This window comes from Taudactylus pleione, unplaced genomic scaffold (genome assembly GCF_031769625.1).
Source record: "Taudactylus pleione unplaced genomic scaffold, aTauple2 ptg001023l, whole genome shotgun sequence".
NCBI classification, from domain to species: domain Eukaryota; kingdom Metazoa; phylum Chordata; class Amphibia; order Anura; family Myobatrachidae; genus Taudactylus; species Taudactylus pleione.
This window is the reverse complement of record NW_028285424.1, coordinates 928991-954493: the sequence shown is the minus strand read 5'-3', so window position 1 is coordinate 954493 and position 25503 is coordinate 928991. Positions and strand designations below refer to the sequence as shown.

The 25503-nt window shown below is 48.6% G+C and overlaps 1 protein-coding gene across 4 annotated transcripts in view; it reads right to left on the bottom strand.

Annotated features, from left to right (window-relative positions):
* PDE2A (phosphodiesterase 2A) overlaps positions 1-25503 on the bottom strand; it is a 794043-nt gene that overhangs the window by 130008 nt on the left and 638532 nt on the right. For all 4 annotated transcript variants that reach the window (XM_088461174.1, XM_088461173.1, XM_088461172.1 and 1 more), the window contains 2 exons: positions 17730-17771; positions 16532-16600 (listed from right to left, as the gene is read on the bottom strand). In XM_088461174.1, the coding sequence (XP_088317300.1) occupies positions 16532-16600; positions 17730-17771 (111 nt within the window). The remainder of the gene's footprint in view (positions 1-16531; positions 16601-17729; positions 17772-25503) is intronic.

The following is a 25503-nucleotide window of genomic DNA, read 5'->3' as shown; positions in this document are numbered from 1 at the left end:
TGTTACGGCAGGCCACTGGCATAGTGACTGGGTGTGAGGCTGCTAATGTATTTGTTGTTGTCATGTTATTTGTAACACTCCCACATAGTGCAGAGATGTCATTGTGCTCTGCACAGCTCATTGCTCTGCGGGTTATTACAGAGGATAGAGTGCAGCACTCGCAGGAAGCGACATGCAGAGCCCAGTTATAGGCAGAGCAGAATAGTGACACAAACCGGTCAGTGTACCGAGAGGAGGCACAGCGAAGCCGAATACCAGCCTTTCCTAACACAACCGATTACACCCGAGTCACAATGTGCTGCTCCTGCTTATTCATCATATCCCTGCCAGAAGCGTTTTGTGCATGTTTTTGGTTTGTACTTGCTCAGTAGATGGAATCAGGACTATGGCCCTCATTCAGAGCCACTCGCTATTTGCGGTCGTTCGTTCTAAAACAAGGGGTGACTATTTAAATGAACCGTTCGCTGTTTGCGGTCTGTTCACGCCTCTATGTCTGAACGAGCGAACAAAACTTGCGGTCGTTTTTTGAAAAAATACGCCCCCTGGCCGCTCGCATCCTACGTCATGTCCGCTATTTATTAGATTAATCGAGTACATCGACCAGGGTATGAACTGCTCGCTATTCTTGGGGTTGGTTTTTGCTACCACAATCTTGCGAGCAGTTCTGGCTATAAAATAACCCAGTGACGTGGTCAATGACGCTGCTGTTTTAATTATGCACACCCATAAAACGCCTGTTTTGACCTTTGACCGCCTGCGTTCTGATCTCCACTCCCCGTTTTCAAGCACCTTCCCCCGTTACCACCCACATACGCCTCTTTCTGTCAATCAAATTAGCAGGCATTCGCTATTTTGCGAGCACATGAATTTCGGCCGCACTGACTGGTTAGCGCATGCGTATAACGATCCGTACGCATGCGCAGTTGGGCAAACATCGCTCGGAACGAACGAGCGGCCGCTTACGAGCGGCTCTGAACCAGGCCCTATAGTCACAATGTTAGAGCTTTATAGAGTACAATGACCCATATCAGGGGAAAACGCAGGATTGCTATCGGGGGGCTCCAAATGCTTGTAGTCATCCCATGATTAGCACTTAACAAGCCTCATAGAAAGTGCAACATCTTTAATACATCAGACATACACAGGACCAGCCATACATAGTGCAGTGTATGTAATACATCAGACATATACAGGAGCAGCCATACATAGTGCAGTGTATGTAATACATCAGACATACACAGGACCAGCCATACATAGTGCAGTGTATGTAATACATCAAACATATACAGGAGCAGCCATACATAGTGCAGTGTATGTAATACATCAGACATATACAGGAGCAGCCATACATAGTGCAGTGTATGTAATACATCAGACATATACAGGACTAGCCATACATAGTGCAGTGTATGTAATACATCAAACATATACAGGAGCAGCCATACATAGTGCAGTGTATGTAATACATCAGACATATACAGGACCAGCCATACATAGTGCAGTGTATGTAATACATCAGACATATACAGGACCAGCCATACATAGTGCAGTGTATGTAATACATCAGACATATACAGGACCAGCCATACATAGTGCAGTGTATGTAATACATCAGACATATACAGGACCAGCCATACATAGTGCAGTGTATGTAATACATCAGACATATACAGGACCAGCCATACATAGTGCAGTGTATGTAATACATCAGAAATATACAGGGCCAGCCATACATAGTGCAGGGTATGTAATACATCAGACCTATACAGGACCAGCCATACATAGTGCAGTGTATGTAATACATCAGACCTATACAGGGCCAGCCATACATAGTGCAGTGTATGTAATACATCAAACACATACAGGAGCAGCCATACATAGTGCAGTGTATGTAATACATAAAACATATACAGGACCAGCCATACATAGTGCAGTGTATGTAATACATCAGATCATATAAGGACCAGTCATACATAGTGCAGTGTATGTAATACATCAGACATATACAGGACCAGCCATACATAGTGCAGTGTATGTAATACATCAGACATATACAGGGCCAGCAATCGCCCCCCCTAGCGTCCTTGCCTGTCTGCCCTAGCTTTGGGACTCGGGAGTAATTGACAACTCCCAAAGACACTCACAACTGCGGCAGTGCTGCTCTAGTGTCCTGGCACAATGCACAGCACAGTACTCCTGTCACCCTTAGGGTGAGTTATGTGGTGAGGACAGGGCTGTGCTTATATTATGTCACCCTTAGGGTCAGTTATGTGGTGGGGACAGGGCTGTGCTTATATTATGTCACCCTTAGGGTCAGTTATGTGGTGAGGACAGGACTGTGCTTATATTATGTCACCCGGGGGAGGGACACTATATACCAGGAGGTGCAGAACACTACAGAGCGGTGCAGAGCGTGGTACCGGGGGAGGGACACTATATACCAGGAGGTGCAGAACACTACAGAGCGGTGCAGAGCGTGGTACCGGGGAGGGACACTATATACCAGGAGGTGCAGAACACTACAGAGCGCTGCAGAGCGTGGTACCGGTTGAGGGACACTATATACCAGGAGGTGCAGAACACTACAGAGCGGTGCAGAGCGTGGTACCGGGGGAGGGACACTATATACCAGGAGGTGCAGAACACTACAGAGCGGTGCAGAGCGTGGTACCGGGGGAGGGACACTATATACCAGGAGGTGCAGTACACTACAGAGCGGTGGAGAGCGTGGTACCGGGGGAGGGACACTATATACCAGGAGGTGCAGTACACTACAGAGCGGTGGAGAGCGTGGTACCGGGGGAGGGACACTATATACCAGGAGGTGCAGTACACTACAGAGCGGTGGAGAGCGTGGTACCGGGGGAGGGACACTATATACCAGGAGGCGCAGAACACTACAGAGCGGTGCAGAGTGTGGTACCGGGGAGGGACACTATATACCAGGAGGTGCAGAACACTACAGAGCGGTGCAGAGCGTGGTACCGGGGGAGGGACACTATATACCAGGAGGTGCAGAACACTACAGAGCGGTGCAGAACACTACAGAGCGGTGCAGAGCGTGGTACCGGGGGAGGGACACTATATGCCAGGAGGTGCAGAACACTACAGAGCGGTGCAGAGCTTGGTATTGGGGGAGGGACACTATATACCAGGAGGTGCAGAACACTACAGAGCGGTGCAGAGCGTGGTACCGGGGGAGGAACACTATATATCAGGAGGTGCAGAGCACTACAGAGCGGTGCAGAGCGTGGTACCGGGGGAGGGACACTATATACCAGGAGGTGCAGAGCGGTGCAGAGCGTGGTACCGGGGGAGGACCACTATATATCAGGAGGTGCAGAACACTACAGAGCGGTGCAGAGCGTGGTACCGGGGGAGGGACACTATATATCAGGAGGTGCAGAGCACTACAGAGCGGTGCAGAGCGTGGTACCGGGGGAGGGACACTATATACCAGGAGGTGCAGAGCACTACAGAGTGGTGCAGAGCATTGTACCGGGGGAGGGACACTATATACCAGGAGGTGCAGAGCGTGGTACCGGGGAGGGACACTATAAACCAGGAGGTGCAGAACACTACAGAGCGGTGCAGAGCGTGGTACCGGGGGAGGGACACTGTATACCAGGAGGTGCAGAACACTACAGAGCGGTGCAGAGCGTGGTACCGGGGGAGGGACACTATATACCAGGAGGTGCAGTACACTACAGAGCGGTGTAGAGTGTGGTACCGGGGAGGGACACTATATACCAGGAGGTGCAGAACACTACAGAGCGGTGCAGAGCGTGGTACCGGGGAGGGACACTATATACCAGGAGGAGCAGAACACTACAGAGCGCTGCACAGAGCGTGGCACCGGGGGAGGGACACTATATACCAGGAGGTGCAGAACACTACAGAGCGGTGCAGAGCGTGGCACCGGGGGAGGGACACTATATACCAGGAGGTGCAGAACACTACAGAGCGGTGCAGAGCGTGGTACCGGGGGAGGGACACTATATACCAGGAGGTGCAGTACACTACAGAGCGGTGGAGAGCGTGGTACCGGGGGATGGACACTATATACCAGGAGGTGCAGAACACTACAGAGCGGTGCAGAGCGTGGTACCGGGGGAGGGACACTATATGCCAGGAGGTGCAGAACACTACAGAGCGGTGCAGAGCGTGGTATTGGGGGAGGGACACTATATACCAGGAGGTGCAGAACACTACAGAGCGGTGCAGAGCGTGGTACCGGGGGAGGAACACTATATATCAGGAGGTGCAGAGCACTACAGAGCGGTGCAGAGCGTGGTACCGGGGGAGGGACACTATATACCAGGAGGTGCAGAGCACTACAGAGCGGTGCAGAGCGTGGTACCGGGGGAGGACCACTATATATCAGGAGGTGCAGAACACTACAGAGCGGTGCAGAGCGTGGTACTGGGGGAGGGACACTATATATCAGGAGGTGCAGAGCACTACAGAGCGGTGCAGAGCGTGGTACCGGGGGAGGGACACTATATACCAGGAGGTGCAGAGCACTACAGAGTGGTGCAGAGCGTTGTACCGGGGGAGGGACACTATATACCAGGAGGTGCAGAGCGTGGTACCGGGGAGGGACACTATAAACCAGGAGGTGCAGAACACTACAGAGCGGTGCAGAGCGTGGTACCGGGGGAGGGACACTATAAACCAGGAGGTGCAGAACACTACAGAGCGGTGCAGAGCGTGGTACCGGGGGAGGGACACTATATACCAGGAGGTGCAGAGCACTACAGAGCGGTGCAGAGCGTGGTACCGGGGGAGGGACACTATATACCAGGAGGTGCAGAGCACTACAGAGTGGTGCAGAGCGTTGTACCGGGGGAGGGACACTATATACCAGGAGGTGCAGAGCGTGGTACCGGGGAGGGACACTATAAACCAGGAGGTGCAGAACACTACAGAGCGGTGCAGAGCGTGGTACCGGGGGAGGGACACTATAAACCAGGAGGTGCAGAACACTACAGAGCGGTGCAGAGCGTGGTACCGGGGGAGGGACACTATATACCAGGAGGTGCAGAGCGTGGTACCGGGGAGGGACACTAATGAGGGCTGATTCACCAATGGATGGTAAGTGCTGCTTCTGAGTAAGTCCCTGATTAGGGAGAGTATGACATTGTCAGCACTAGGTTATAGATGCTCCTGTCTGCGCTCACAGCTGGAAGCGAGTGATGGATAAGTGCAGCCTAGAGTACATATATTATATCCTTATTATCTCCACACGGTCTTCTCTACGTAGCCAATGCCATAATAACGTGCTCTGCACAATAGTCTGCTTATATCTCCTGCCATTATGTTTGGAGAATAAACTATTAAAGCTTTTTCCAACCTATTTACTTGTCTAAAGATTGCAGCTGACATCCATTCACTATCAATATATATATATATATATAAAATAATCTACAGGTACAAACACATAAATATGCACATATATATTATATATATATATGTATACACACACACACGCCAGATGCGCTCTATGACCGGAGGACACCTGTGTGCAGGCTTCGAGCGGGCCCCCTCCTCTCCGGCAGCGCAGTAGAATCAGGCATTGTGGTAGAGTTTACTGTGCATGACATATATATATATATATATATATATATATTTATATATATATATGGCTGCCAACAGCTCTACTGGCCCCATGTGCTGAGAGGGAATGTGACCAAGCCCCCTCCTTACAATAAAAACATAACCCACACACTTATTTCTTGCGATAGAAAATAAACGCAGAATATGACAATCACTGTGATTCTCATTGGATATTGAGGTCTGCACCAATTTATCTATATACCAAAATCAAATTTATTTCTTCATCATCTGTCTAAAATTAATCTGAGGGAATTGTGTCTCTGACCCAGAAACATAAGCACATTACACCAATAACAAGGGGCAAAAGAGCATTTTGATTGACTTATTGCAGTATATGGTGCAGGACATACTGTAACTATCCGAGTGGCTGCTGAGGGGAGTCTATAGCAATCCAAGAACTCCAGGATGGAATTGTGACACGGATCATATACTCGCCTGCTTGCTACAGAACATTATTGTGTATCTATGGGCCCTACACATACGGGGGAAAGGTCTTCATAGAACAATGACACACTGACACCTGGGCTCCCAGAACAATGACACACTGACACCTGGGCTCCCAGAACAATGACACACTGACACCTGGGCTCCCAGAACAATGACACACTGACACCTGGGCTCCCAGAACAATGACACACTGACACCTGGGCTCCCAGAACAATGACACACTGACACCTGGGCTCCCAGAACAATGACACACTGACACCTGGGCTCCCAGAACAATGACACACTGACACCTTAGGTCCCAGAACAATGACACACTGACACCTGAGGTCCCAGAACAATGACACACTGACACCTGGGCTCCCAGAACAATGACACACTAACACCTGAGGTCCCAGAACAATGACACACTGACACCTGAGGTCCCAGAACAATGACACACTGACACCTGGGCTCCCAGAACAATGACACACTGACACCTGAGGTTACAGAACAATGACACGCTGACACTGGCGGTCCCAGGACAATGGCACACTGACACCTGAGGTCTCAGCACAATGACACACTGACACCTGAGGTTACAGAACAATGACACACTGACACCTGAGGTTACAGAACAATGACACACTGACACTGGCGGTCCCAGGACAATGACACACTGACACCTGGGGTCCCAGGACAATGACACAATGACATTTGATTGACCTAAAGCTACAGTGGTTACACTGACCAGCAGACACCGTAGATCACCCTCAGCCACATGCGGATGTGCCTGAAGAATACAGAAGTGCTGACTGAGCCCCTCTGCTATGACCGGGCTCTGCTAGTATGGATGGGCAGGGGGAGCTTAGATATATTATCCGTGCAGCTCTGCTAGGCAGGAATGACAGGTATGTAACACACAGTAACAGTAGCGGTGTAAATAAAGGTAGGATACAAAGTATGTTTTATTAAGCAAGAAATATTCTCCTTCAATATATAGAAAGTAAAATCTTCTCCCCCTATAACGGGCTAGTGGCACAATGGGCACTCAGTAAGGGGCAGTGCCACATGTATTTATGAGACTGTGGACCAGCAGGATCTGGAGATGAGGAGCAATATCATCCCCTAATTAGAGCCACCTCTCTCCTAACGCTCTCCCGGCCTGAGGCACTGTCTGCAGGAGGCGGATGTTCTTTCTCTCTCTGTACATCTGAGGCAAAGGAACACTCTCTCCTGCTGCTACATATATACCTCATGCCATGTCCACACTCACCCAGCCACCACACCCATCTCCTGAAATACTCTGTGCCCTGGCTAATCCATGCGCAGACTGAATGCATTGTTCTTGCTCCTTCCAGTTTGCTGAGCAGAAAACACAGCTGCTGCTGAAGATGGCGTTAGTGCTCGCACGCACCCCCTAGTAATGAATTTAGTTTCCGCATGTGTAACAGGCCATCTAAGTGATGATGAATAGGCCCCTAAATGTGATGAGGCCACCACCAGAGCAGAGGTTGTGGTCTTCCACGAGTCTGGCAGCAGAGATACAAACAGATGACGCAACCAACGTCCAATTTATCTACTTGCTGACCTCAAACGTGCGGCTAAACTTCTGGCAAACAAACTTGTAATCACGTAACTAGTCCTCCATGACCAGGTTTGGTGTATTACTGGCCAACCAAGCCCCCAATAACATCCACCGTATGATAAATCAGACTCACAAAGAAGATTTGATTAGGGATGTGCAGGCTCAGATAGGTTCGAATTTGCACGTCGAGTTGGGATTTATCCCAACAAAAAACGGGACTAAGAAAGCAGGGCCGAAACTAGGATATCTGTCACCCGGTGCAAGGCAGCAATTTTGCGCCCCCTCCCTTCCCGTACCTGGATTTTGTCCTTGCTCCTCCATAAGGCAGTGCACTAGTCAAACGTCCCTGGTATAGTGACTTACATTATTCCACACACTGTAATGCCTATTACACATTATTCCACACACTGTAATGCCTATTACAAAAGTGCCACTTACATATTTGCCCAACACCATTTTATGCACACGGTAAGGCTTCTAATTACTTTAAAATTACCTGCTCGTTGTCAGGGGTTCCATGCTCGTTGCCAGGGGGTTTCATGCTCATTGCTATGGGGTTTATGCTCGTTGCCAGGGGTTACATGCTCGTTGCCAGGGGATTTCACGGGAGAAGATGCAGCTTTCAGCATCTTCTCCCGGCACCTGCGCTGGCCTAACAGACACTAGAGGTCCAGTAGGACCTCTAGTGTCTGTCTCCTCCTTGATGGTGGCCATTTTTAGATGACCGTTTTCAGCAGAGTCCATGCGGACGGCTAGTACGCATGGAATCTGCTGAAAATGGCCAACCAAAAATGGCTGCCGCCAAGGAGACAGACACTAGAGGTCCAGTAAGGACCTCTAGCATCTGTCTCTTCCTAGGCAGTGGTCATTTTTGGATGGGCGTTTTCTGAATCTGCAGCCCCCAAGCCACCGTGTCAGCCCTTTTTCACCCCCTGCATTCCGGCACCCGGTGCACATGCACCTCTAGCCCCCCCCTAGTTGCGACCCTGCAGAAAGAGGCAAAACATCATCTTGCATGGACAAACATCATCATTCCTGGACTTTTGTCCAGGAATGATGATGTTTGTCCATGCAAGATGACGTTTTGCCTCTTTCTGAGTCCCGTTTTTTAGAGGGAAAAATCCGAACTCAGCGTGCAAATTCGAACCTATCCGAGCCTGCACATCCCTAGATTTGATGGTAGCCTTGGATGGCGAGGAGGCCATGTGGTCACGTTTTATTCACATCCTGTGGCCTCTGTTTGACCAATGGCTTTCTTCATCTGCCTTTCAAGACATCTAATGGGACGAGACGAGGATGTCCATGGTCTCCGATTATTATTTTTGCTCTCTTGATGGATTATTTCCAGAATAAATGTCATCCCCTTTCAGCTAATGGTTGCGTTATAGGAGGACAACACCTTCTTCACCATGGCATCATCTGAAAGTATCCCTGAATCTTAAGCAAGAGATTGCCTCTAATTCCAGGATCGATCCACAGAAGACCGAAGTGCTGGACATCAATCTTCCACCGGTTCTTAAATCTTAACTACAGTATCATCGAATTTCACATTTTGGGGCCAGGATCGCTGTCTCATGGGAAAACATGGCCAACTTTACTGGACTGTCAGTCATTATTTAGGAGCGTTGTCCTGATTTACAATAATGGAACTTGTCATTTGTTACATGGTCAGGCAGAGCGACCGCTTTTAAAAACAACTCTCCGAGGAGACTGCTGTATGTATTTCATGCACTTCCACTCTAGATCCCATTACAAGCTCTCCTTTACTGCAGGGCAAATCATCTCTATTCATTTGGGCCGGCTGACATCCGCGGGAGAGATTGGCACTTTACTTGGCTCTATTGTGGCAATCTAGAATCTGGGTCGCTATTGAATCCTGATTAACTATGTCTCTCCCCGGTACATGGAATGGCAAACGACGATACACTATAATCTGCCTTCACCTTCCCCTTTTTTCCGTTATGTACCCCCTTGGCCTCGCCAGTTGTTGAATTCAAGTAAAATGTAATATATACTGTATACTAAACAGCCCTCATCCCACCAATCCCCAGAGAAAGCTGCAATTACAGCTCGTGTCTGTAGGAAGATGAAATTAAAAAAAATTAAAGTGTAAATTGAAATTTTCAATCTTCCTGTTGATATGTGATACATCTCCAAACGCTTATTTTATTAACCCTGTGTATTTTGCAGCTGTTCCATCTCTTATACAGAGGCCGGGACGTCATAGCTGGGAAATGAATATAATCACGACATTGCATTTCAGGAATCAGACACTAACACTGATCCCGCGAGTTTGAGGAGGAGGAAGGTGATCATTTCCCAGACAATACGTTCTCTAGCCCCATACAGACTACACACACTTTCCGCTCCCTATTGGGCACATTGCAGCTTTGCCCGGGGGTTACACGTTACGCCTCCAGGCATTACAGAGTGTTGTTTGCGGCTTTCACTACCTGTTTTCCGTATGGCAAAGCCTAGATAAACAACTTGCTGATCGTTGTAGCGTAAGAGGGAAATATGAGCATACAGGGCAATCGGGAGCCATAATGTACAGACATGGCCAAAAGTTTTGAGAATGACAAGTATTGGTTTTCACAAAGGGGCCTATTCATCAACACTAAAATAACGGCTTTAAGGACATTATCCTTAATTACCGTTATTTTAGTATTCATGAAGACACTTAACACAGGAGATATCACTGATATCTCCTGGTTACGTCCGCCTGCGTTCATTTCCACACTCCAAATACATTAGTACATTAGTATGGGTACATTAGTACATTAGTATGGGTACATTAGTATGGGTACATTAGTACATTAGTATGGGTACATTAGTACATTAGTATGGGTACATTAGTACATTAGTATGGGTACATTAGTACATTAGTATGGGTACATTAGTACATTAGTATGGGTACATTAGTACATTAGTATGGGTACATTAGTACATTAGTATAGGTACATTAGTACATTAGTACATTAGTATAGGTACATTAGTATGGGTACATTAGTATGGGTACATTAGTACATTAGTATGGGTACATTAGTACATTAGTATAGGTACATTAGTACATTAGTATGGGTACATTAGTACATTAGTATGGGTACATTAGTACATTAGTATGGGTACATTAGTAAATTAGTATGGGTACATTAGTACATTAGTATAGGTACATTAGTACATTAGTATAGGTACATTAGTACATTAGTATGGGTACATTAGTACATTAGTATAGGTACATTAGTACATTAGTATGGGTACATTAGTATGGGTACATTAGTACATTAGTATGGGTACATTAGTACATTAGTATGGGTACATTAGTATAGGTACATTAGTATGGGTACATTAGTATGGGTACATTAGTACATTAGTATGGGTACATTAGTATGGGTACATTAGTACATTAGTATGGGTACATTAGTATGGGTACATTAGTACGGGTACATTAGTATGGGTACATTAGTACATTAGTATGGGTACATTAGTATGGGTACATTAGTACATTAGTACATTAGTATATGGGGATGTAGACATTAGGCTATTCATCAAATTCCGAAAATTATGTATTTTCGGAATTTGATAGTGTTACTATTAGGTCTTTTGTCCAGGAATGATGATGTTCGTCCATGTAAGATGACGTTTTCCTCGTTCTGAGTTCCGTTTTTTTGGAGGGAAAAATCCGAACTCCACGTGCAAACTCGAACCTATCCGAGCCTGCACATCCCTAGTTACTATACGCCACACCGTATATGGCGTACACCAGGTTATACTTACCTGCTTTCAGCTGGGTAGCTCCTCCTCCAGCTCGCTCCGGCGCTCCCTGGTTGCGGCGGGGAGAATATAATAAATTTAAGTTATAAAAAAAATAACATCTAGAGCTCCCTCTGCCTGGCCGTCTTTGTAGCCGCTGGGTCCGGGGCGGGAGGTCAGGTCGGTGGGACATTTTTTATTATATCCAGTTACCACAGCTGTAATCAGGGCTGCGCATGGCTGCTTCTGTGAACGGAACGGCGCATGCGCAGCACTGATTACCGCTGCGGTAAGTTAGAGGATATAGGGAAAAGTATCTATATTATCGAAGAGCTGTCATCGCAAAAATTCGGAATAGGGAGGAGGAATGATGAATTCCCCCCGGTAATTAGGCAGAACTCCATGCCAGTTCTAAACCTAAAAAATAATGATGAATAGGCCCCTCAGTGTTATTAGACCTTTTGTCAGATGTTACTATTGTATACTGAGGTAAAATTACATAAGTGTCAGATGTTACTATGGTATACTGAGGTAACATTACATAAGTGTCAGATGTTACTATGGTATACTGAGGTAACATTACAGCATTTGATAAGTGTCAGATGTTACTATGGTATACTGAGGTAACATTACATAAGTGTCAGATGTTACTATGGTATACTGAGGTAACATTACATAAGTGTCAGATGTTACTATGGTATACTGAGGTAACATTACAGCATTTGATAAGTGTCAGATGTTACTATGGTATACTGAGGTAACATTACATAAGTGTCAGATGTTACTATGGTATACTGAGGTAACATTACATAAGTGTCAGATGTTACTATGGTATACTGAGGTAACATTACAGCATTTGATAAGTGTCAGATGTTACTATGGTATACTGAGGTAACATTACATAAGTGTCAGATGTTACTATGGTATACTGAGGTAACATTACATAAGTGTCAGATGTTACTATGGTATACTGAGGTAACATTACAGCATTACATAAGTGTCAGATGTTACTATGGTATACTGAGGTAACATTACAGCATTACATATGTGTCAGATGTTACTATGGTATACTGAGGTAACATTACAGCATTACATAAGTGTCAGCTGTTACTATGGTATACTGAGGTAACATTACAGCATCACATAAGTGTCAGCTGTTACTATGGTATACTGAGGTAACATTACATAAGTGTCAGCTGTTACTAGGGTATACTGAGGTAACATTACAGCATTACATAAGTGTCAAGGCTTTTATTGACAATTACATTAAGTTTATGTAAAAGAGTCAATATTTGCAGTGTTTTCGCTGCAATTCACCCTGGCATGCTGTCACTCAACTTCTGGGCCACATACTGACTGATGGCCGCCCATTCTTGCCTAATCAATGCTCGGAGTTTGTCAGAATTTGTGGGTTTTTGTTTGTACACCCGTCTCTTGAGGATTGACAAAACGTTCTCAATGGGATTAAGGTCTGGGGAGTTTCCTGGCCATGGACCCAACATTGTGATGTTTTGTTCCCCCAGCCACTTAGTTATCACTTTTGCCTTATGACAAGGTGCTCCATCATGCTGGAAAAGGCATTGTTCATCACCAAACTGTTCATGGATGGTTGGGGCAAGTTGCTCTTGGAGGATGTTTTGGTACCATTATTTATTCATGGCTGTGTTCTTAGGCAAAATTGTGAGGATGCTTTACTGTTGGCATGACACAGGACTGATGGTAGCGTTCACCTTTCCTTCTCCGGACAAGCGTTTCTCCAGATGCCCCGAACAATCTGAAAGGGCATTCATCAGAGAAAATAACTTTACCCCAGTCCTCAGCAGTCCAATACCTGTACCTTTTGCAGAATATCAGTCTGTCCCTGATATTTTTCCTGGAGAGAAGTGGCTTCTTTGCGGCCCTTCTTGACACCAGGCCATCCTCCAAAAGTCTTTGCCTCACTGTGCGTGAAGATGTACTCACACCTGCCTGCTGCCATTCCTGAGCAATCTCTGCACTGGTGATGCCCTGATCCCACAGCTGAATCAACTTTAGTAGATGGTTCTGGCGCTTGCTGGACGTTCTTGGGCGCCCTGAAGCCTTCTTCAAAACTATTGAACCTCTCTCCTTGAAGTTCTTGATGATCAGATAAATAGTTGGTTTAGGTACAATCTTACTAGCAGCAATATCCTTGCCTGTGAAGTCCTTTTTGTGCAAAGCAATGATGACTGCACATGTTTCTTTGCAGGTAACCATGGTTAACAGAGGAAGAACAATGATTTAAAGCTACACCTTCCTTTGAAAGCTTCCAGTCTGTTATTCTAACTGAATCTGCATGACAGAGTGATCTCCAGCCTTGTCCTCGTCAACACTCTCACCTGTGTTAATGAGAGAATCACTGACATGATGTCAGCTGGTCCTTTTGTGGCAGGGCTGAAATGCAGTGGCAATGTTGTTTTTGGGATTAAGTTCATTGTCATGGCAAAGAGGAACTTTGCAATTAATTGCAAATCATCTGATCACTCTTCATGACATTCTGGAGTATATGCAAATTTCCATCATAAAAACTGAATCAGCAGACTTTGTGAAAACCAATACTTGTGTCATTCTCAAAACTTTTGGCCATGGCTGTACAATAAGCAATGTTTTGAGTTTCAAGTAGCCAAATATAATCAGATAGAGTTAAACAGTCTCGTTATAAAGGAATGAACTGTGAGTTGCAGGTGTTCAGAATACAAAGGGTTTGTTACTAAACCAGACAGCCTGCACCAACTCTCATCAGCTTCTATACAGGTTGGTAATGATCACATGTGCACTAAGCCTGCGAAGCTCACAGACTTTAAACACCTCTTGCCCCTTCAAATGAGGGGCATATTCACTGTACAATGCTCCATTCATGTAATTACACTCCACCACATACAGGCGAGTAACAACAGATGATTACACCCCACCTCATACAGATGAGTAACTACAAATGATTACACCCCACCTCATACAGATGAGTAACTACAAATGATTACACCCCACCTCATACAGATGAGTAACTACAAATGATTACACCCCACCTCATACAGATGAGTAACTACAAATGATTACACCCCACCTCATACAGATGAGTAACTACAAATGATTATACCACACTTCATACAGGTGAGTAACGACAGATGATTATACCCACCTCATGTGAGTAACTACAGATGATTACACCCCACCTCATGTGAGTAACTACAGATGATTACACCCCAGCCAGGGCCGCAACTAGGGGGGGCTAGAGGTGCACGTGCACCGGGTGCCGGAATGCAGGGGGTGAAAAAGGGCTGACTCATGGTGGCTTGGGGGCTGCCGATTCAGAAAACGGCCATCCAAAAGTGGCCGCCACCAAGGAGGAGACAGATGCTAGAGGTCCTTACTGGACCTCTAGTGTCTGTCTCCTCCTTGGTGGCGGCCATTTTTGGATGGCCATTTCCAGCAGATTCCATGCGAACTAGCAGTCCGCATGGACTCTGCTGAAAACGGCCATCCAAAAATGGCCGCCGCCAAGGAGGAGACAGACACTAGAGGTCCTACTGGACCTCTAGTGTCTGTTTGGCTAGTGCAAGTGGCAGGAGAAGATGCTGAAAGCTGCATCTTCTCCTGTGAAACCCCATAGCAACGAGCAAGAAACCCCCTGGCAACAAGCATGTAACCCCCTGGTAACGAGCATGTAACCCCATGGCAATGAGCATAAACCCCATGGCAACGAGCATAAACCCCATAGCAATGAGCATGAAACCCCCTGCCAATGAGCATGAAACCCCCTAGCAACGAGCATGAAACCCCCTGGCAATGAGCATGAAACCCCCTGGCAACGAGCATGAAACCCCCTGGCAACGAGCATGAAACCCCCTGGCAACGAGCATAAAACCCCTGACATTGAGCAGGTAATTTTAAAGTAATGAGAAGCCTTACTGTGGGGCATAAAATGGTGTCGGGGCAACTATGTAAGTGGCACTTTGGTAATAGGCAATACAGTGTGTGGCATAATGTGTAATGGGCATTATGGTGTGTGGAATAATGTAAGTCACTATACCAGGGATGTCTGACTAGTGCACTGCCTTATGGAGGAGCAAGGACAAAATCTAGGTATGGGAAGGGGTGCAAAATTGCTGCCTTGCACCGGGTGACAGATATCCTAGTTTCGGCCCTGCCCCACCTAATGTGAGTAACTACAGATGATTACACTCACCTCATGTCAGTAACTACAGATGATTACACCCACCTCATGTGAGTAACGACAGATGATTATACCCACCTCATGTGAGTAACTACAGATGATTAAACCCACTTCATGTGAGTAACTACAGATGATTACACCCACCTAATGTGAGTAACTACAGATGATTACACCCACCTCATGTGAGCAACTACAGATGATTATACCCACCTCATGTCAGTAACTACAGATGATTATACCCACTTCATGTGAGTAACTACAGATGATTACACCCACCTCATGTGAGTAACTACAGATGATTACATCCACCTCATGTGAGCAACTACAGATGATTACACCTCACCTCATATGAGTAACTGCAGATGATTACACCTCACCTCATGTGAGTAACTACAGATGATTACACCCACCTCATGTGAGTAACTACAGATGATTACACTCACCTCATGTGAGTAACTACAGATGATTACACCCACCTCATGTGAGTAACTACAGATGATTACACTCCACCTCGTGTGAGTAACTACAGATGATTACACTCCACCTCATGTGAGTAACTACAGATGATTACACCTCACCTTATGTGAGTAACTACAGATGATTACACCCACCTCATACAGGTAACTACAGATTATTACACCCCACCTCATATAGGTGAGTATCTACAGATGATTACACCCCACCTCACAGTAGGTAAGTGCATATGGTTACACCCCACCTCACAGTAGGTAAGTGCATATGGTTACACCCCACCTCATACAGCTAAGCACTTACACATGATGCCCACCATGAAACCTTTCACCATTGTTCTTTCCAGCACCTGCAATGTTATCCTGTACATGTGATATTTTCTGTATTACATCCCAGATCTGTCCCGGGACATGTTTCTGTAGAATAGAATTACAATAAACGCTATATATGAGTGTACGCGGGAGGGTCCAGCTGTGCTGAGCACTCACCGAACTGATGTCCTGCAGAACAATGGATTTCTTCTTGTCCACAACCTGCCCCAAGTGTCCGAACGTCAGCTGTAAGTAATGAAAGGAGATGGTCAGTCCTCAGCTGGAAATGATTACGGGGTATATACAGTGTACTATTGTGACTGACAATACAGAGGTTTTAGGGCCGATCCCCCAATGTTACTGGCTCACTGTAAAGCTGGGCATCCACTATACAATTATCTGTCAGATATCTGTCCAATCTGGCTGGTTGGAATGAAAACCTGGTAACGTATGGGAGGAAATGATGCCTAGCCTAAAGGGGCCTATCCATTAGCATACAAATTTGAACGATGAACGATTTATCGTTCAGTTGTTCAATTTATCTGCTAATGGATAGGCTCTGAACGATAAAAAATGCGCACTCCCGCGGCGGACAAATTGGGTCTTTTGTCTCTCCAATATGTTGGTCAATTATCGTTTATCGCTGACAGATATTAGAAATATAAACGACGAACGATTTTTTAAATTAAAATGAATAGAAACATAAAAAAAAAAAAAATCCACTCCCAGAATGATGTCATGCAATATCGTTAGTCATTCGTCGTTTGCAAAAATCTGTCATGTACATAACAGATATCTGTCACCGCAGCCCCGGGAATTTTCAAAAGATAAATCTTTTGTCTTTCAGAAAGATCTGCTAATGGATAGGCCCCTTAACACTCGCATCATATGTGATTGATACTTTGTTTCCTTCTAAAATAACAATTTCCTCTTTGCTTTAAACATTGGTATTAATCAGAAGCTGAACCCAGCTGGCAACTAAGAGATGAATTTACTAAAGAGCGGGTTTTTAGAAGTGAAGATGTTGCCCATAGCAACCAATGAGATTCTAGCTATTATCTCCTAGAAGTTGCTAGATAAATGAAAGACTGGTTGCTATGGGCAACATCTCCACTTCTAAAAACCCGCACTTTAGTAAATATACCCCTAAGTATTCTCTAGCACTACGTACATAAAAGGATTTGTAGGTTATTTCATATTATAAGAAGGTAAAAATACATGTAATCCAGAGCAGTATGTAATACACAGAAACAAGTCTGTGCATTCACCTCCTTCTGATGTGCAGTAGTCAGGGGCAACTACAGCAATAAATACCCCCCACCCCCCCCAGCATCACTAGCATAAGATGATACATAACCGTGATGAATCCACTTACTGGGAAACTGATCTCTTCTTCTAAAACTTTATCTCCAACAACCTGAAACGATGAAATAAACAACTGATTAGTTGGGACCTTTAAAATAGACACAAAATGAATTACTGTAAACAAAAATAATAATAATGTATCAATGATCCACATGTGAAAGAATGAATTCTTATTTTTCATCTGGAACCTGTGAAATCGCTAGACACCACATCCATAATTATAATTCTCTCTGCTGTTCTGCCGCCGGGTACAATGTGTAAGTACTCCGACACACGGACCGGGAAAGGATGGCATTATATTGACCCGCTCGGCTGAGATCCAAAGCATCAAACACTGCAATCTGGCTGCCTGAACACATTGTACAAACACTTCATTCAGTATTTTATTTACTTCCTCGCCATGCCCCGGAGACGAGCGTTTCAAGTCGCACAAATAAATTCAGACCCACATAATTATAAATATGTATTTTATAATATTTCAAATAGCAATTTCCAAGTGGGTGAAGGAGAGAGATGAAAAGTCCAGGGTGTCACCTGCAATACCAACATCATACTTCTATTTACCGCGCCGCAAGGCCGCGCCAGAGGTTCTCTCTCTCATTTATCCTGAATTTTGAATCTAATGATATCGACAGGTCTGAAAGTCGCCGTCTATACCAATGAAATAATCACTGTCAGCAAATGAATATGGATTTAGGCTCAGTACCGGATTAATGGGCCGTGGATTTTATCAGGGGAACATCGGAAAAATAAACTTGTTGCATAGGAGGGAGAAAATGAAAGTCTCTTCCAAGCAAAACCACGCAGGTGTCATTACGCACCTGAGGGGGGATTCCTAGACATGGGAAGACTCTCCGTCTGGTCAGGAAATAGAAAAACCTCATAGTTGTGGCATCTGGCTTTGGGATGGGAATGGAATGGAAAACATGGATGGATCAGATGTTTGAAGCTTTGGAAGCAGGACAACGACGGCAGGGTACTGGAGCATCTGTGTTTTTAACACTGGTAATATCAGATTTAAAAACACAGACCTAGGACAGAAAAAGGACATTTTACGTAGGCACCACATGGACTGTCTGCCATGTAACTATGAAGAGCAATGAGCACTGCCGACTGAAGACCTCCCAATACCCAATTGCTGGCTTACCATTACTATTAGGAGGAGTCTTCTTGTTAAACTAATCCCCTCACATCCCTGACAGCAGCCCAGCCGGTGCCTGCTGGCTGTTCCAGTAGATTGTGTGCATTGTGCCAATGGTATGAGGACTGGGGAACACAGTAGAGCCACAGAGGAGTGTGTGTGTGTGTGTGCGTGCAGGACAAAGCAGCCAGCAGGGGGCGCTAGGCAGTGGAGAGCCAATCAGCATCCAACGACAACTAATGCTGGTGCAGGGGGCGCTAGCCAGAGGAGAGCCAATCAGCATCCAACGAAAACTAATGCTGGTGCAGGGGGCGCTAGCCAGGGGAGAGCCAATCAGCATCCAACGAAAACTAATGCTGGTGATTAGACATTGCAAAAACACCACCGATAGCAAAAGCATTGAACCAAACCGTTGATGGTTCCGATGTTCCATTCTTCCATTCCCTATTCTGGCTGACTGCATGTTTGGAGAGACACATGGTGCGTTCCTCTGGTCAATACACAGACGTGTTTGTAATTATAATTATCTAAATGATGGCGTCAGGGCTGCATTCATAGCAAGGAGCCCATTCAGTAACATTACACTTATCTATATATCCTGCGTGATAGGAGTTACCGGACCTGATCAGAGCCGCACGTAACGCTGATGTTCATTGCAACTGTGCAATCACTCCTGAAAGCCCCGTATGGCGCATGTGTCACACAGAGTGTACACACAAAGGGGTCGATACGATCGAGACGGGATGTTTCGGGAAAAAGAGGGACGTACAAGGGCGAAGATTGGGTGGTGGCTAGTACTGCACGCAAAATGGTCTGTTCAGTGGGCGTGTTATGGCAGTGTGGTGGGCGTGTCAGTACAAGCGGCTGCATTCACAGGCGCAGGCAATGGAGGCCATGATAGTCACACCATAGAGCTGCTGCAAGGCTCACTAATACGACCAATGGAGGCACCAATCGCTATTACAGTGTCCATGGAGTCTAAAGGTGGGCGTCTCAGTCCTTGCACATTCGGCCACATAGACGTACGGCATTTCCATAAAGTCACAGACCGGCGACCGCCAATAGCCGATGCCCCTGACTCTTCGGAGGCCCTCGTTCTGCACTATATGTCAGGGGCCTGTGCACGTATGAGCAGAATCTCCGGCTTGCACTGTGTGTCAGGGGCCTGTGCATGTATGAGCGTGATCCTGTGTCAGGGGCCTGTGCACGTATGAGCGGGATCCCCGGCTTGCACTATGTGTCAGGGGCCTGTGCATGTATGAGCGGGATCCCCGGCTTGCACTATGTGTCAGGGGCCTGTGCATGTATGAGCGGGATCCCCGGATTGCACTATGTGTCAGGGGCCTGTGCATGTATGAGCGGGATCCCTGGCTTGCACTATGCGTCAGGGGCCTTTGCACGTATGAGCGGGATACTCGGCTTGCACTATGTGTCAGGGGCCTGTGCACGTATGAGCGGGATACCCGGGTTGCACTGTGTGTCAGGGGCCTGTGCATGTATGAGCGGGATCCCCGGCTTGCTCTATGTGTCAGGGGCCTTTGCACGTATGAGCGGGATCCCCGGCTTGCACTATTTGTCAGGGGCCTGTGCATGTATGAGCGGGATCCCCGGATTGCTCTATGTGTCAGGGGCCTTTGCACGTATGAGCGGGATCCCCGGCTTGCACTATTTGTCAGGGGCCTGTGCATGTATGAGCGGGATCCCCGGATTGCACTATGTGTCAGGGGCCTGTGCATGTATGAGCGGGATCCCCGGATTGCACTATATGTCAGGGGCCTGTGCATGTATGAGCGGGTTCCCTGGCTTGCTCTATGTGTCAGGGACCTGTGCATGTATGAGCGGGATTCCCGTCTTGCTCTATGTGTCACGGCCTGTGCATGTATGAGCGGGATCCCCGGATTGCACTATGTGTCAGGGGCCTGTGCATGTATGAGCGGGATCCCTGGCTTGCACTGTGTGTCAGGGGCCTGTGCATGTATGAGCGGGATCCCTGGCTTGCTCTATGTGTCAGGGGCCTGTGCATGTATGAGCGGGATCCCCGGCTCGCACTATGTGTCAGAGGCCAGTGTATGTATGAGCGGGATCCCCGGCTTGCTCTATGTATCAGGGGCCTGTGCATATATGAGCGGGATCCCCGGCTTGCACTGTGTGTCAGGGGCCTGTGCATGTATGAGCGTGATCCTGTGTCAGGGGCCTGTGCACGTATAAGCGGGATCCCCGGCTTGCACTATGTGTCAGGGGCCTGTGCATGTATGAGCGGGATCCCCGGCTTGCACTATGTGTCAGGGGCCTGTGCATGTATGAGCGGGATCCCCGGATTGCACTATGTGTCAGGGGCCTGTGCATGTATGAGCGGGATCCCTGGCTTGCACTATGCGTCAGGGGCCTTTGCACGTATGAGCGGGATACTCGGCTTGCACTATGTGTCAGGGGCCTGTGCACGTATGAGCGGGATCCCCGGGTTGCACTGTGTGTCAGGGGCCTGTGCATGTATGAGCGGGATCCCCGGCTTGCTCTATGTGTCAGGGGCCTTTGCACGTATGAGCGGGATCCCCGGCTTGCACTATTTGTCAGGGGCCTGTGCATGTATGAGCGGGATCCCCGGATTGCACTATGTGTCAGGGGCCTGTGCATGTATGAGCGGGATCCGCGGATTGCACTATATGTCAGGGGCCTGTGCATGTATGAGCGGGTTCCCTGGCTTGCTCTATGTGTCAGGGACCTGTGCATGTATGAGCGGGATTCCCGTCTTGCTCTATGTGTCAGGGCCTGTGCATGTATGAGCGGGATCCCCGGATTGCACTATGTGTCAGGGGCCTGTGCATGTATGAGCGGGATCCCTGGCTTGCACTGTGTGTCAGGGGCCTGTGCATGTATGAGCGGGATCCCTGGCTTGCTCTATGTGTCAGGGGCCTGTGCATGTATGAGCGGGATCCCCGGCTCGCACTATGTGTCAGAGGCCTGTGTATGTATGAGCGGGATCCCCGGCTTGCTCTATGTATCAGGGGCCTGTGCATATATGAGCGGGATCCCCGGCTTGCACTATGTCAGAGGCCTGTGTATGTATGAGCGGGATCCCCGGCTTGCACTATGTGTCAGGGGCCTGTGCATGTATAAGCGGGATCCCCGGATTGCACTATGTGTCAGGGGCCTGTGTATGTATGAGCGGGATCCCCGGCTTGCACTATGTGTCATGGGCCTGTGCATGTATAAGCGGGATCCCCGGATTGCACTATGTGTCAGGGGCCTGTGCATGTATGAGCGGGATCCCCGGCTTGCTCTATGTGTCAGGGGCCTGTGCATGTATGAGCGGGATCCCCGGCTTGCTCTATGTGTCAGGGGCCTGTGCATGTATGAGCGGGATCCCCGGATTGCACTATGTGTCAGGGGCCTGTGCATGTATGAGCGGGATCCCTGGCTTGCACTGTGTGTCAGGGGCCTGTGCATGTATGAGCGGGATCCCTGGTTTGCTCTATGTGTCAGGGGCCTGTGCATGTATGAGCGGGATCCCCGGCTTGCACTATGTGTCAGAGGCCTGTGTATGTATGAGCGGGATCCCCGGCTTGCTCTATGTGTCAGGGGCCTGTGCACGTATGAGCAGGATCCCCGGCTTGCACTATGTCAGGGGCCTGTGCATGTATGAACCGGATCCGCGGCTTGCACTATGTGTCAGAGGCCTGTGTATGTATGAGCGGGATCCCCGGCTTGCTCTATGTGTCAGGGGCCTGTGCATGTATGAGCAGGATCCCCGGCTTGCACTATGTCAGGGGCCTGTGCATGTATGAGCGGGATCCCCGGCTTGCACTATGTGTCAGAGGCCTGTTTATGTATGAGCGGGATCCCTGGCTTGCACTATGTGTCATGGGCCTGTGCATGTATGAGCGGGATCCCCGGATTGCACTATGTGTCAGGGGCCTGTGTATGTATGAGCGGGATCACCGGATTGCACTATGTGTCAGAGGCCTGTGTATGTATGAGCGGGATCCCCGGCATGCTCTATGTGTCAGGGGCCTGTGCATGTATGAGTGGGATCACCGGATTGCACTATGTGTCAGAGGCCTGTGTATGTATGAGCGGGATCCCCGGCTTGCTCTATGTGTCAGGGGCCTGTGCATGTATGAGTGGGATCCCCGGATTGCTCTATGTGTCAGGGGCCTGTGCATGTATGAGCGGGATCCCCGGCTTGCTCTATGTGTCAGGGGCCTGTGCATGTATGAGCGGGATCCCTCGGCTTGCTCTATGTGTCAGGGGCCTGTGCATGTATGAGCGGGTTCCCCGGATTGCTCTATGTGTCAGGGGCCTGTGCATGTATGAGCGGGATCCCTGGCTTGCACTATGTGTCAGGGGCCTGTGCATGTATGAGCGGGATCCCCGGCTTGCTCTATGTGTCAGGGGCCTGTGCATGTATGAGCGGGATCCCCGGCTTGCACTATGTGTCAGGGGCCTGTGCATGTATGAGCGGGATCCCCGGCTTGCTCTATGTGACAGGGGCCTGTGCATGTATGAGCGGGATCCCCGGATTGCTCTATGTGTCAGGGGCCTGTGCATGTACGAGCGGGATCCCCGGCTTGCTCTATGTGTCAGGGGCCTGTGCATGTATGAGCGGGATCCCCGGCTTGCTCTATGTGTCAGGGGCCTGTGCATGTATGAGCGGGATCCCCGGATTGCTCTATGTGTCAGGGGCCTGTGCATGTACGAGCGGGATCCCCGGCTTGCTCTATGTGTCAGGGGCCTGTGCATGTATGAGCGGGATCCCCGGATTGCACTATGTGTCAGGGGCCAGTGCATGTATGAGCGGGATCCCCGGATTGCACTATGTGTCAGGGGCCTGTGCATGTATGAGCGGGATCCCCGGATTGCACTATGTGTCAGGGGCCTGTGCATGTATGAGCGGGATCCCCGGCTTGCTCTATGTGTCAGGGGCCTGTGCATGTGTGAGCGGGTTCCCCGGATTGCTCTATGTGTCAGGGGCCTGTGCATGTATGAGCGGGATCCCCGGCTTGCACTATGTGTCAGAGGCCTGTGTATGCATGAGCGGGATCCCCGGCTTGCTCTATGTGTCAGGGGCCTGTGCATGTATGAGTGGGATCCCCGGATTGCTCTATATGTCAGGGGCCTGTGCATGTATGAGTGGGATCACCGGATTGCACTATGTGTCAGAGGCCTGTGTATGTATGAGCGGGATCCCCGGCTTGCTCTATGTGTCAGGGGCCTGTGCATGTATGAGCGGGATCCCTGGCTTGCACTGTGTGTCAGGGGCCTGTGCATGTATGAGCGGGATCCCTGGCTTGCTCTATGTGTCAGGGGCCTGTGCATGTATGAGCGGGATCCCCGGCTCGCACTATGTGTCAGAGGCCTGTGTATGTATGAGCGGGATCCCCGGCTTGCTCTATGTATCAGGGGCCTGTGCATATATGAGCGGGATCCCCGGCTTGCACTATGTCAGAGGCCTGTGTATGTATGAGCGGGATCCCCGGCTTGCACTATGTGTCAGGGGCCTGTGCATGTATAAGCGGGATCCCCGGATTGCACTATGTGTCAGGGGCCTGTGTATGTATGAGCGGGATCCCTGGCTTGCTCTATGTGTCAGGGGCCTGTGCATGTATGAGTGGGATCACCGGATTGCACTATGTGTCAGGGGCCTGTGCATGTATGAGTGGGATCCCCGGATTGCACTATGTGTCAGGGGCCTGTGCATGGCTTGCTCTATGTGTCAGAGGCCTGTGTATGTATGAGCGGGATCCCCGGCTTGCACTATGTGTCAGGGGCCTGTGTATGTATGAGTGGGATCCCTGGATTGCTCTATGTGTCAGGGGCCTGTGCATGTATGAGCGGGATCCCCGGCTTGCTCTATGTGTCAGGGGCCTGTGCATGTATGAGCGGGATCCCCGGCTTGCTCTATGTGTCAGGGGCCTGTGCATGTATGAGCGGGATCCCCGGCTTGCTCTATGTGTCAGGGGCCTGTGCATGTATGAGCGGGTTCCCCGGATTGCTCTATGTGTCAGGGGCCTGTGCATGTATGAGCGGGATCCCCGGCTTGCTCTATGTGTCAGGGGCCTGTGCATGTATGAGCGGGTTCCCCGGATTGCTCTATGTGTCAGGGGCCAGTGCATGTATGAGCGGGATCCCCGGCTTGCACTATGTGTCAGGGGCCTGTGCATGTATGAGCGGGATCCCCGGCTTGCTCTATGTGTCAGGGGCCTGTGCATGTATGAGCGGGTTCCCCGGATTGCTCTATGTGTCAGGGGCCTGTGCATGTATGAGCGGGATCCCCGGCTTGCTCTATGTGTCAGGGGCCTGTGCATGTATGAGCGGGATCCCCGGATTGCACTGTGTGTCAGGGGCCTGTGCATGTATGAGCGGGATCCCTGGTTTGCTCTATGTGTCAGGGGCCTGTGCATGTATGAGCGGGATCCCCGGCTTGCACTATGTGTCAGAGGCCTGTGTATGTATGAGCGGGATCCCCGGCTTGCTCTATGTGTCAGGGGCCTGTGCACGTATGAGCAGGATCCCCGGCTTGCACTATGTCAGGGGCCTGTGCATGTATGAACGGGATCCGCGGCTTGCACTATGTGTCAGAGGCCTGTGTATGTATGAGCGGGATCCCCGGCTTGCTCTATGTGTCAGGGGCCTGTGCATGTAT